General features: G+C 38.9%; 1 protein-coding gene and 1 long non-coding RNA gene across 4 annotated transcripts; one reads left to right on the top strand and one right to left on the bottom strand.

Moving 5' to 3' along the window:
* The first annotated feature begins 1,712 nt into the window (after positions 1–1,712).
* Positions 1,713–5,654, top strand: LOC140983160 (benzaldehyde dehydrogenase, mitochondrial-like). Its single transcript, XM_073450087.1, has 11 exons — positions 1,713–1,978; positions 2,621–2,755; positions 2,862–3,004; positions 3,095–3,248; positions 3,352–3,581; positions 3,739–3,828; positions 4,324–4,497; positions 4,580–4,717; positions 4,813–4,950; positions 5,140–5,201; positions 5,289–5,654. Exons 1-11 carry the CDS (start codon positions 1,918–1,920, stop codon positions 5,560–5,562), a joined length of 1,599 nt encoding a protein of 532 aa, XP_073306188.1. The 5' UTR covers positions 1,713–1,917; the 3' UTR covers positions 5,563–5,654.
* On the bottom strand, positions 5,640–7,465 carry LOC140983161 (uncharacterized). Of its 3 annotated transcripts, none has more exons than XR_012176392.1 (4): positions 6,913–7,465; positions 6,447–6,831; positions 6,105–6,364; positions 5,640–6,002 (listed from the first exon to the last, which is right to left on the bottom strand). It is a non-coding gene; the product is annotated as an uncharacterized lncRNA (long non-coding RNA). The 3 variants fall into 3 exon arrangements; XR_012176391.1 differs by having other exon boundaries at positions 5,640–6,364; positions 6,913–7,207; positions 7,287–7,465; XR_012176390.1 differs by having other exon boundaries at positions 5,640–6,364.
* Positions 7,466–13,707: the final 6,242 nt, after the last annotated feature.

Raw genomic sequence — 13,707 nt, 5'->3', positions numbered from 1 at the left:
TTTTATTTGCCCACTAGCTCAGTTTATGTAGACAGAACAACTACTCGTATCATTAATAAAAAATATTTGCAAATACACTAAGTTACGTAGAACATAAACCTTAATCTTATGCAATAAAAAGTCAAAAGACAATTCTACATAGTTTCGAATGTATTTCATTCAAAAGATAACAATTTTTTTTTTTATCATCGATATCTTGTATATGATAAAATCAAAATTAACGTTGTGCTTAAAAAAACATTGACATTGAACGGATAATAATTCTAGAACGGAAATAAATCCTACTTATTTTATTTTCATACAAAATGAATAATAATAACCCACGTGAATTTGAAAAAATGCACCAATAAAAGTTGAGGAAATCTTATTATTATTATTATTATTTTAAATATACATATTTTATCCATATGATATATAATTTGAAGATTTAATTTAACTAGATTTTTATTATCTCATCTATATTCGATATATTTGACATTTACCTTTCTTTATTAAACATAAAAATATTACATACAAATAAAACAAGTTGGAGTGGGTCTCATGTGAGACCGTCTCACGGATCTTAATCTGTGAGACGGGTCAACCTTACTCATATTCACAACAAAAATTAATACTCTTAGCATAAAAAGTAATACTTTTTCATGGATGACCCAAATAAGAGATTCGTCTCACAAATACGTCCCGTGAGACCGTCTCACACAAGTTTTTGCCAACAAGTTGAGAGAGAGATCCGAAAAGCCCGTCGTCTAACTTATATCATCTGGAGACTGGATATATTCCCAATGGAGTGGGTCTCATGTGAGACCGTCTCACGGATCTTAATCTGTGAGACGGGTCAACCCTACCCATATTCACAATATAAAGTAATACTCTTAGCATAAAAATTAATATTTTTTCATGGATTACCCAAATAAGAGATCCGTCTCACAAATACGACCCGTGAGACCGTCTCACATAAATTTTTGCCTTCCCCCAATGTATCATATATATAAATTATATTTATTGATATATAATTACCAATTTGATCCTTTGTGACAAGTTCCACACTAGATGCGGTATATGTGGGATCTATGTAACAAACGAGGTAGCCATGCAAGATAATTAAATAACAGTCATCTTGAGTAATATTTTTTAGTGAAAATTATTTTGATCTGTTTAATTTGTGGTCTTTTTAATTAAAAAAACATACATTTGTAAATGAAACCTTTAATCCATATGGTATTATTATTAGGCAAAAACTTATGTGAGACGTATCTCTTATTTGGGTAATTCATGAAAAAATATTACTTTTTATGCTAAGGTTATTACTTTTTATGCTGAATATCGGTAGGGTTGACCCGTCTCACAGATAAAGATTCGTGAAACCGTCTCACAAAAGACCTATTCTTATTATTATTATTATTATTATTTCATAACATAAACTATCCAAGATCCATATATTCTACAATAATTGCAGTAGAATATAAAAACACCTTCACATCAATTATTTCACAAAATTTTTTTTTGAAATGATCTCATAAATTAATTTTATGAGACATATTTTTTTATTTAAATAACGCATAAAAAAGATATTATTCTCTATTTCAAATATAAACAAATCTATCAATATCACGAATAAAAAGTAAAACAATTTCACAACAAAACTACTCTAATTGCTCGGTCTTCCCACTTTTAGGTAACTCATACGTCTCTGTCACAACGCCTTTCTTCTCCCGATATATTGCGCCGTGTAACTTTGGAGGTGTTAATTTCCCATTCACAGTTCGATTTGTTTTCTTCAAAAGTAGTAATCTCGCACTTTGACCCTCAAAGTCATTTCCATTTTGGATTCTGTGCATTGGTTGTTTCTGGATTATTTATTGCTACCAAAAAACACAATAGACTTCCACCATCATATTTCTTTTGTTCATACTTCCAATGGCAGCTCAAAGAATTGCAATTCGTTCTTTCCGTTCTCTTCCCCTACTTTCGCGCAGAGGTGTGCAATGTGTATAATCTGTGTACACATGCGCGTAGCTGAATAGAAAAGATTGTTCTATTTCATCGGTTTCGTTTTTTGATCTGATTTAATATCCGGGTTTTCGTTTTTTTGTCGAAAAATGATGTTGAAAAGTATTTGACAATTTTCTGCGTTTCGATTTCCTTTTTAATGCATGGATGTGATTATTGTTTTTGTGGAGAATCCAAGTAATTTCCCTATTGGGTATTGTTAAACGTTGTTTTTTTTTTTATGAGTGTGTATTGTCAAATTTTCGGTTGGCTAGAGTGTTGATTTTATATGTTTTTTTTGTTTTGTGCAAGATCTTGTTTTATTCCTTTTGTTGGGCTTATTTTTGTTTCCGAACTTAAACTATTTCTGACAAATTTGCGTTTGGGGATATAGAAAAGGAAATAAAGTTCAAATCTTTGGAACGCTTTCTTTCTCCAGGGCCCTTTGTGCTTATCTTGATTTTGATAAGACAAACTACATAATGCAAGACGAGATGTGGAAGTAATTTTTTGACTGACTATTGGATCATTGGCCTATGCTGTTGAGCAAGATGCAGAAAATCATCAGTGCTTTTAATGTTAAAAAGTTGTATTCTGAGTGTGTTACATTGTTTGCGATTCATTTATTTAGGAACACAAATTCATCATGGCCGTAGAGTATCCCGGTACAGTACCGAAGCAGCTGTTCAGGATCTAATCAACTCACCTGTTAGTGTAGAATATGATAAGCTTCTCATCAATGGAAAATTTGTCGAGGCATCATCAGGTAAGCTTTATACTATTTTTCCCGTGGTGTGTTCACTGTGCGATTCATAATTATTTTTGATGATCTAGACGTTCAAGCTATTGGCTTATCAATCTGATTGAATCAGGTAAAACTTTTCCGACTTTGGACCCCAGAAATGGAGAGGTAATTGCACATGTGGCAGAAGGCGATGCAGAAGATATCGACCGAGCCGTAGCCGCTGCTCGGAAGGCTTTTGATGAAGGGCCATGGCCTAAAATGACTGCTTATGTAACCTTTCTTACCCTGTTTTAGCTTCTACCACCATTTGATGCAGCTTTTTTATTTACAGTATTTAATCAATCTGCTTAATATCTTCAGGAGAGATGCAAAATAATATTGCGCTTCGCTGATTTGGTTGAAAAGCATAATGACGAAATTGCAGCACTCGAGACATGGGATAATGGCAAGCCGTATGAACAGTCTGCAAAAATAGAAATACCAATGTTTGTGCGTCTGTTCCGTTATTATGCCGGTAGTCTCCAGAAGAATGACCTATTGTGAAAAGTTTTTTCTTTTCTCTTCTTTTTTTTCCCTAGTCTTATCAGAATATTGTGATTCCCGTTGATTTGTTACAGGATGGGCCGATAAGATTCATGGTCTCACTATTCCAGCTGATGGGCCACATCACGTCCAAACATTGCACGAACCAATAGGTGTAGCTGGGCAGATTATCCCGTGGAACTTTCCGCTTCTCATGTTTGCTTGGAAAGTTGGGCCTGCATTGGCATGCGGCAACACTGTTGTTCTCAAACCTGCTGAGCAGACACCATTATCAGCACTTCTTGTAGCAAAGTTATTTCATGAGGTAGTGGCACTCCATAAACAAGCTTTTTCGATAGATTTTTGTTAGTAAAATTGTGGTTCATAGAACTTTGGTTTGTCTAATGATTAAATGTCTATAGTTGATTGAAATGCTTTAATATTTGGCATTATTAATTGATATGCAAATCACTTCGTGGCAGGCTGGCCTTCCCGACGGTGTTTTAAATATTGTTCCTGGCTTTGGTGCCACAGCTGGTGCAGCTCTTGCCAAGCATATGGACGTAGACAAGGTAACACAACTTCGAAGTTTGTATAATAGTTGTGAGTTTGACATGGAAAATGATTCTTGATAATCACTTTTATCATGATGTCTGCATTGATTAGTTATGATTTTTTTGTTCTAAATTGAAACTGGGAAAATGTTTGAAATTTATTTTGCAGTATTATGGAATTAAATATTGGCTAAATAGTGGTGCAAAATTCTGAGGCATCATTATTTAAGTTTTTGTTTCTGATAATTTGGCGTACTTATTTCACTTTTCTAAATCTTGCTCAAGTGTTATACTCAATTCTACACTATAATGGTTATGGCTGGGTCACTTATTCTGCCTTACAAACTCAAAGCTTTACTTCATACAGGCTATAGTTCTTGTTGAAGCAAAAAACTTCCAAAGAAAATATTTTTAAAATCCCTGGATATCAATGTAGAGATGTGTAGATGATGGCCGGTTTGACTGCAATCCAAATTCTGCGATCTTGAGATTTTTTTCATATATTTTTTGCAGGTTGCTTTCACTGGTTCAACTGAAACAGGAAAAGTTGTTCTTGAGTTGGCTGCCAAAAGCAATCTGAAGTCCGTGACTTTGGAACTCGGAGGAAAATCGCCTTTCATTGTTTGTGAGGATGCTGACGTAGACAAAGCAGTTGAACTAGCCCACTTTGCTCTATTTTTCAACCAGGTAACTCCTGTCCCCATCATCATATCTAATTTAATTAATTCAATTGATGAAACTTCTAACTTATTGCATGCAACATCTGCAGGGCCAATGCTGCTGTGCCGGATCTAGGACATTTGTGCACGAGAAGGTTTATGATGAATTTGTGGAGAAAGCCAAGGCACGTGCCTTGAAACGGACTGTTGGAGATCCATTCAAGGCTGGCATGGAACAAGGACCTCAGGTAGATTTTTAATGCGCCGGTTTCCCATTCTTCATAGCATTACCAGATTCCTTTGCACTTCAATAAACGTTGTACAATGTTTCTATGAGTGCTAGATTGACGAGAAACAGTTTTCAAAGATTCTTGGGTATATTAAATCGGGTACAGAATTTGGAGCTACCCTTGAAACTGGAGGTGCTAGATATGGTTCAAAAGGCTATTTCGTTCAGCCTACTGTTTTTTCTAATGTCCAGGTATATATAAACGTTACTTTCGCAAGATTAAATCATAATTTACATCTCTCATGTTCTGTGGAAATGATCGATCGTTATTAAAGAAATCCATCATAAAATCCTTTATTCCATGCCTAATTACTCCCACAAATCTTTATTAAATCCTACTGTTTCTTTTTTGTCTTGGCTAATATGTTGCATTCTTTAAAGGATGACATGCCGATTGCAAAAGATGAGATTTTTGGTCCCGTGCAGAGCATCTTGAAGTACAAGTATGTTGTGTATATCTTCTTATTCATTTGAATCTTGATCTTGAAACTAGAAACTCATTGTTCGGTATTTTTACTCATCACTTTCAGGGATCTAGGGGAAGTGATTAAGCGGGCAAACAACAGCAAGTACGGTCTTGCTGCTGGAGTTTTCACTCAAAACCTCAACACTGCTAATACGCTGATGCGAGCATTGCGAGTTGGCACGGTGTGGATTAATTGTTTCGACACGTTTGATGCTACTATTCCCTTTGGTGGCTATAAGATGAGTGGAATTGGAAGGGAAAAGGGGGAATATAGTTTGAAAAACTACATGCAAGTGAAGGCGGTCGTCACCCCTTTAATCAATCCGGCATGGTTGTAAATGCATGAATTGATGATAATGCAGTACTTGTTGTTTAAACTTTCTTTTATCAACGAAAATTGAAATAAATTGGAGGATTATGTTTTTGTTCATTGTTCATCTGTTTTCTCTCCGTTGAATACTATGATGAGTCAAGGTCGTTTTCGACAAGAACTTGTCGTGAAGCCACTACATAAAAATATTGTAATATAAAAATTTCTGCATATGTGTATTTGTTACAGTTTCATTGATGAACTCAAAAAAATCCAACTTCTACGTAGATTGGAATGATGTTTTAAAACTCATCCTTTCTGAAACATGGAGAGTTTTCTCAAGCACGGTTACAACCCATTGGATCGATGAGCATTGCTGCTTAAGACCAGTACAAGATAAGGCCAGCTTGAACAATAGTTGAAACCCCTCGACAGGTTATTCTCCATTCAGTTTTGGATCAGCAAACTCTGTTAAATCCCCTCCCTTCATCAGATTCTTAGCCCGCATGGATAAAAAACATTGGGATTATTTTGAGGATAATAAGAAAGGAAAAAATTGAATTTCCTCACCATTTTACACAGAGGCATTGGTCTTGTAACATCAAGATTAATGACGCTTTGTCCCGACAAAAGTTGCAGAAGAACAAACCCAAAACCGTAAACTTCTGTTGATGGATGGACTGATGATTTTTCTGGTACTCGGGGTCGACATAACCAAAGGTCCTCGAACGTCAGAGCTCACCGTAGGATTGCCCCATGGAGATAACTTTGGATAATCCAAAATCGGATAGTTTTGCTCGAAAATTTGAGCCAATAAGTATATTTCTGGGCTGTAACATACAATGTTAAAACACTTTGAATTATTGGAGGCAAATATGTATTTAAAAGAGGTGTAATATGACAAAAATTTACCTTAATATCACGATGACAGTCGATAGCAATTTCCAGTCTTTGGATCCAATTTAAAATTTAATCTTTACCGATGACACAAAAAATTCATAAAAAGAAGTTTACACACCTAAATATCCGATTCACAATCAAGGAAGAAACATATACCATACAGCCATTCAGAAAGGTTGCCGTTGCTGCAGAGTTCGTAAACAAGGAAGCTCTCGTCTCCTCCGTCAGTGACCGTCACAATAACCTACTAACTCGACAAGTTTCGGGTGTTTGACATGTGAGTCTGTGACAGGCTTGTAAACTCTCTGACAAATGTCTCCATATGAGCATCGTTTATTATGTGCTTAACTGCAATATGCGCGCGGGTCATCTGCTAAAACACCCTTGTATACTTTCCCTGCAGAAATGTATCATCACAACATCAAAATTTTACAGCTGTCTTTAATGTGTGTTTCATTCTCAATGTCAGATTCATTACCTGCTATTCCTTGGCCAATGAAGTTTAATTCATTATTATTGTTTGGAGCCAAGTAAACTTCTCTCAGTGATATCTCAACACTGCTGGATTCTTCAGAAACTGATGCTACACTTGCTGTAGAGTTAAAAACAGCAATATTGTTCTTGATAGTAGACTATCACCTACCAATCTTAAAAACACATACCTTCAGTTATTTTTGGTGGTTTTACTTTACTTGGTTTTCTAAGCAAAACTACCAAGGCAACAGCTACTACTAGTGTAATCCCTATCACACCACCAATCAAAACTTCGAGACCTGCAAACCTTTCAACAAATTAATAAGCTAATACAAGAAATAAAGATACACATAATACCGGTTCTTGATTTCAATATACCTTTGACGAACCTAACCATCTTTTTGTTTCTTTCCTGATCATCTGCAGAAGATTCCAACGAAGGGAAAAAAATTATCTTTTTTAGATCAAGAAAATGAATACCTTTCTTTGCGAGTTACCTATATGAACTCCATTTCCAAGGCACTTCCAAAGTTAGAAACATCATCTGTCACCGTGTAATCAGAATAACCTCCAGCTCCTCTCGTTATCTTATTGAAACCACAGGATAAAACATCGTTTAAGCAATCTTTTTGCTGCGTGATGTTCAAGAATACATTTTCTGTTCTGTTAGCATGGTTTGCTAATTGTTGATGACGTCCGTATCCAAATTTAGATAATCAAAAGAGATGATTGTTATATAAGTTAAGCATATTATTGTCATTTTATTTAAAATTATGTTTAGAAGCAATTTTTCCAAAAACTGACACTTTAGTTTGTATTAACTTTGAACTTCTATTCTCGAACACTCTATTTTCGCTTTTCCCACTTCTTTGTAATATCTAAAAGAATTTATTTGACTAGAAGTTATATGTGATAATAATAGCTTGACTCAAATTTTAACCAAACAACAGTTTAATGTAGCGATCAAATTGCATTAAATGTTTTAGCAGGGACAATTATTCCAACAGACTGACTAGAATACATTTTATGTTCTGTTGGCATCGTTTGCTAAGCCGTATAAGCATCGTTTATACTGTGATCCACAACTGTTTTTGGCCAAAAAAACATCCCAGTTCCCTTCATTGGTGTTTGCATAATTCCCATATGAGGTCAATTCCATGTTTATTACACATTCAGACAAAGTGCAACCACATAACATACTCAGAATTCTTAAGAATTTTTACAATAAGGCTCTGATACCAGTTATTAGGGATTACACTGAAGCGATAATGATCGTGATAAAAAAAATTACGGAATAAAATAATCAACAAGAACACAAATATTTACATGATTCACTCAATTTAGACTACGTCCACGAAGCTACTGCTGATCTTTTATAACAAGAGAAATATTACAACAAGTGTATACAACAATACACTAAATATCTCACACTTCCAACCCGAGTATAGCCGAGAAAAGTAATTTCTCCAACGCACACAAGACACTCAACACTCAAATGCTCTCTCTATTATACTAAGCTTCGAAAGCTCTTGATTTTGGGATGCTATAAACTGAAACGAAAGAGTTCTATTTATAGGTGCAAAAACGCGTTTCCAACGCGTTAAAATAAAAAATATGTTTCATTCGTCAACTATTGCTGCGCGGTTTCTTTGTCAAATTTGGCTTCATTTCCAAAACATGTGGACAACTCATGCAATTTAATAAATGAATCTGATCATGACAACCCACTTAACAATTCATTCGCTAAAGCTTGTAGAAATGAAGAGATTATTCATCTTATGAAATACTAAAAATGAGTCACAGAAATAATTTAGACATGATTGATGTGACTTCGTTGAAATGGATGAGCCGGGTAAGGAGCTCCAACGGGTCAAATCAATAATTTATAGTTTTTAGGGAATTTGAGTGAAGATAATGACTTCAATAGCACCTGCAAACAATGAAAGGAACTCGTGAATGGGCGCCAGAGGGGTATCCGGCGTGGCCACTCCGATGCTTAAGTCAGCAGGTTGAAGATGAGCTAAAAGTAATATTTGGTAGAAGAATATGTATAATGCTTAAGAGTTCAAAGATTTCAGAATCTGTAAATGACATTAATACCTGCTATTTATAGTAGAAGATGAGGTAGGTACCTCGATTCCAGTGTTACCTACTAAGTATGACAAGTCGGCTGCCCATACCCTATCTTCTGATGACTTCTAAGACACTCCAAGCCCAAGTTGTTCTGACAGATTAGACGTCCTGTATCAATCATACTCGAGTGTGGTTCAATTCTCGAGGTGGCCCGGGCAATTGGTTACCCGGGTACTTGTATGAGAGCCCGGGCTGTTCGGAGAATACTAGAGAAATATGTAGGGCTCGGGCTCTTGATGGTGTCCGGGTCATCAGCGACCCGGAGCCTTATGGGGGTATCATCACCCATCCCTAAAATAGTCGGGCTAGATCTTGACTCGCTGTCCCGATCAGTCCAAGATAATTAACAATGTACAACATCGGAGCCTTCAAATATCCCAGAGATGAGATGAAATGCTGAGACCTCCTATCCCCCGGACTCATAATAACTTATTGTCTGACATTCTTGGGCCCTGTCGTTATTACCACGATGACACGTGTCATAGCGTGAATTCCTGCCTAAAAGACGTTTCGCCTTCCGAGAAGTGGATAAGTCTGATGCCTCAATAACCGTACACGTCTTTTCACCTCTTGGCACCATTTCCAAAAACACATCCTAGATGTTCGTGTATTTATAGATCAACGGCTGTGATTAGATCCTTCCTCCTATACATAGGGCCACTCACCCACTTTTCAATCATATTAACAAATTGTCATCCAGGAAACACAATGGCTGGTGCAAGCAGTTCGAAAACTCCGAGTATGACCGAAGCCTTCAAGGATTCTGCCCTAGAGATTCAAAAATCTACTATGGAAGATGAAGTGTTTCACAAAATTCTTGACTACTGGGAAGAGCTTCAGGGGCTGAAGCTTCTTTATGACTCTGGAGAAGCTATCACTCCTAGCCTGGTAGCCAAACTGAGGAGAGTGCGAGAGCACTTGCATGTAGCTGAGTGGGTAGACATCTTTACAGATGGTCGTATCTATCAATTAATGCTTCGGAAAGAAATAAAGATCCTTAAGCGCATTGCCAATTCAGACAGCTTCCCGAAGACTTCCACCGGGCCTTTAGCTGCTTGGTTGAAAATATGGATAATTGTTGTAGAAGAGGAATATGATGATGTAGTACGTGCTAATGTTTATGGTTGAATAAAATATTAATTCTAGCCTGTCTTTGTCGTTACTTTGCTGTAATTCTTTAAGTTTATTAGTTGATACATATATATCGCGAGTTGAACAAGATTAATTGATAAATTATAATGCCAAGCCTTAACATCTCCTGGGCTTTCGTTGAAATGCCGGGGCCTCATGCCTCCCGGGTTCTGAAGACGGTGCTTTATCGGTTATTCTTCTCGGGTATTCCAAGAGACGTCATTATGACACACGCTTTGCATTCATATCATTCCATGTTCCAAGAATCTGGTAATTCCGATACATTGATATCTGTAGCTCCGTCTTTCTTCATAAATAAAAAACGTTTAGACTAGCTCACGGCTTTCCACCTTCTTTAGCATTAAATGCCAACTGTCTATAAATAATAAGATGAAAGTGAAATAAGAACAATAATCCAATATGCCGAGTTCGAGCGAGTCCACCGTTTGTAGCAGCATGCACGTCCAGGCGCCTTCTCCGATACGTCCTCATTTGGAGGAACTGAAGAGGACCATTAAGGAATATGTTCTGGTGAAGGTCATGTCCACCTTTTATAAGATTCAAGATCTTCTGTATGCACACCAGAATGGCTTGGCTTTTACTCGATCGCAAAGAGCAGTGGCGAGGAAATACAAGCGGGAATTTCACGTAAACTATGTTGCAGAGCTGGCCACTGATCAAGTTCTGCTGCAGGCGATGCTATGGAAGGAATGTCATCAGCTAGACAAGATTGATACTACAAGGTATTTCGCCAACCTCCGAATCCCCGAATTGACTAATTGGATATCGGAGTGGCAAGATTCTGTAGGCTCCAGAATGGCAGCTGTAATATGGGATCGATTCCATTAATAATATTTTAACTAGCGTACTCTGTTTCTTCATTTTTCTGCAACTAAATTAATATGAACTAAGCCAGATATAACCTGATAAATAAAAATAATGTGTCAGGATCTAATGTGCCCTGATCTCTAATATAACGTGCCGGGTTTTAAATAAAGTACCGGGGCCTCAAATCCCCCGGGCTGATAATAAGATTCCGGGGCTTGATATCATCCGGTCTTGTAATCTAATATGCCGGGTTTTAAATAAAGTACTGAGGCCTCAAATCTCCCGGGCTGATAATACGATTCTGGGGCTTGATATCATCCGGTCTTGTAATATAATATGCCGGGTTTTAAATAAAGTACTGAGGCCTCAAATCTCCCGGGCTGATAATAAGATTCTGGGGCTTGATATCATCCGGTCTTGTCATATTTTGTCGTTTAGCTTTTCCGGGCTATGAATGCGATGTGATAATGACGCGTGCCCTCCCATTCCAACGGTCAGGCACGTTTCGCATTCCGAGGAGCCGATAAGCCTGACACACTCATGATTTATTCGTCCTTTCGCTTACTGGCACGTTTTTCGAGGCGCATCCTGACCGTCCACGTGTGCTTGGATCAACGGCCTAGATTTGTTCCCACCGCCTATATATACTAGGCCTCTCGTTTTCGAAAAAACACTTTCAAATTTGAAACTTCGGCGAAGCCCTTGCGAATTTTCTCTCTGAAGCTCCTTCGCGCAAAATCACTTAGCTCCAACGATACTCGACCATCCTCCTTCCAAAAACTCGTAAGTTTCTCCTTCATACTATGTCAAATTCAACCTCTTCAACCTCCGGAGCGAATGCGCGAGGCTCTCACAGTGACGAGTCCACCGCACTGCGCTCTGACTCCCCTCCGTCTCCCCCTCGCCGCTCTATCACTCAACCTTCTAAAAAACAAAAAACCCTTCTAACCAAACCCTCCTCTTCAAAACCCTCCTCCTCGGGCACTTCCCGAGATCCAAGAAAGGACAAGGGTAAGGTAAAAGCGCGGGTTTCTGACCGCCCTTCTTCTGAGGCCCCGGGAGTTCCTTGGTTCTCCTCAATGAGCAGTACTTTGCGCTCAGGGGCGCACGAGGAACTCCGTACCCTAGGAGTTATTCCCTCTTCCTTTCCTATTATTATACCCGGACCCTCTGATCGGGCAGATAGCCCCCCTCCCTGGTAAACTACTTTCTTCCGGGACCAAATCAAGAATGATCTTCGCTTCCCCATCCCTTCTTTTTACATCGAGGTCGCCAAATTCTTTGGGGTGCATGTCAATCAATTTCATCCCAACTCTTTTCGGATTATGGCCTCGGCCTTTGTCCTTTTTCGTATGTATAACCTTGTTATTAACCCCTTTATTCTTCATTACTATTTTACCTCTAGGCTAGGTGATAATGCCTTTTCCCTTTCTGCCCGGCTTTACGCCCGGTTCCTTGATGACATTCCTTCTTCCCATAAAGGATGGAAAGGAAGATACTTTTTTATATAACTTCCATCCTCTCTTTCTTGTTTAACAGGGTTTCTTCCCTTCCTTCCTCCCCAGACTGTCCTTCCCCGAGCTTACAAATTCGAGGAATTTTTACATCCGAAGCCAAGACTTGGTGGAGGGTCAAAAGTTCTCTTCCTCCTCCCTTATTTCCCAGGAGCACTTGATTATCTATGGGTTGAGCGTCCGGGCTGAAGACCCAATAGATCGGGCAATTGACGAGGTGGCTGGCTCGGACCCTCAACCCGGTAACTTTCTAATTCCTGTCTTCTTAGTTTGTTATTCATCTGTACTTTATAATCTCTACTAATCCTCTCTCTTATTGCGCAGGTTCCTCCAAAATGCAAGAGGCTTTTCTTCAGAAGTGGGAAGAGGAAAGGGTTGCCAACGAGAAGAAATTGGCAGCCCGGAAGGCTGCCCGTGAGAAGAAACAAGCTGAGGCGGAAGCAGCCCGGCAAGCTGAGCTAAACCGGGTGGAAGCCCAGCAAGAAGAAATGACCATGGAAGACCCCGAAGACCACATTCCCCTCGTCCGGAGGAAGCGAAAGGCTGTCACAAGCCCGGAGCGGATTCTGGGTGAACCTAACCGGGAAGGAGGGCAGAGCTCGTCAACCACTCCTCCCCAGCGTCAACCCTCAGAGGAGCCTCCCCAAGAGCCTCTTCTGATCGATCAACCCACCTGGCCCAACATCTTCCTGGAGGGGGCTTCCTCAACAGGCATTCGGCGCTTGAAACATATGCTTACTCCTGAAGAAGAGGCCTTCTTGAAGAATCCTGGGCCTGGTGCTCGGTTCCTTGAGGGATCCAACCGATTCCTATCTGTAAGTCTTTTCTTTATTCTTTTTTCCTTCATTTCTCCTTTCTTTTACTAACTTGCTTCGTACAGGCTGCCCAAATGATGATCTCGGCCTTTGAGGAAGTGGCGGCGGCGGCTACCAAGAGAGGTCAATAAACCCGAGCTGATCAAGAAATCCAAGATCAACTACACGGAGAGCTTGCCCGGTCTAAAAGCCTTCACAAAGAGGAGACCGCCATCCTGAAAGCTTCCTTGGAGTCGACTCACACGGCACTAGACAAGTCTCGGGAGGACCTCAATGAAGCTGCCATCCGGGAGGAGAATCTGCGAGGTGCCCTGTCTGTCTCGGAGACGAGAAACCATTCTCTATCCGAGCAGATAGAAGTTCAACACTCCCGGGCAG

This window comes from Primulina huaijiensis, chromosome 8, assembly GCF_012295235.1.
Source record: "Primulina huaijiensis isolate GDHJ02 chromosome 8, ASM1229523v2, whole genome shotgun sequence".
Classification (NCBI taxonomy): domain Eukaryota; kingdom Viridiplantae; phylum Streptophyta; class Magnoliopsida; order Lamiales; family Gesneriaceae; genus Primulina; species Primulina huaijiensis.
This window is presented reverse-complemented; position numbering and strand designations above follow the sequence as displayed.

What these genes read in the sequence shown, in the direction of transcription:
- LOC140983160 (XM_073450087.1), top strand. Translation starts at nt 1,918, where the DNA reads ATGGCAGCTCAAAGAATTGCAATTCGTTCTTTCCGTTCTCTTCCCCTA. An exon ending in ATTTGTCGAGGCATCATCAG is followed by an intron (nt 2,756 to 2,861) that starts GTAAGCTTTATA and finishes TGATTGAATCAG; the next exon opens with GTAAAACTTTTCCGACTTTG. An exon ending in TAGCAAAGTTATTTCATGAG is followed by an intron (nt 3,582 to 3,738) that starts GTAGTGGCACTC and finishes ACTTCGTGGCAG; the next exon opens with GCTGGCCTTCCCGACGGTGT.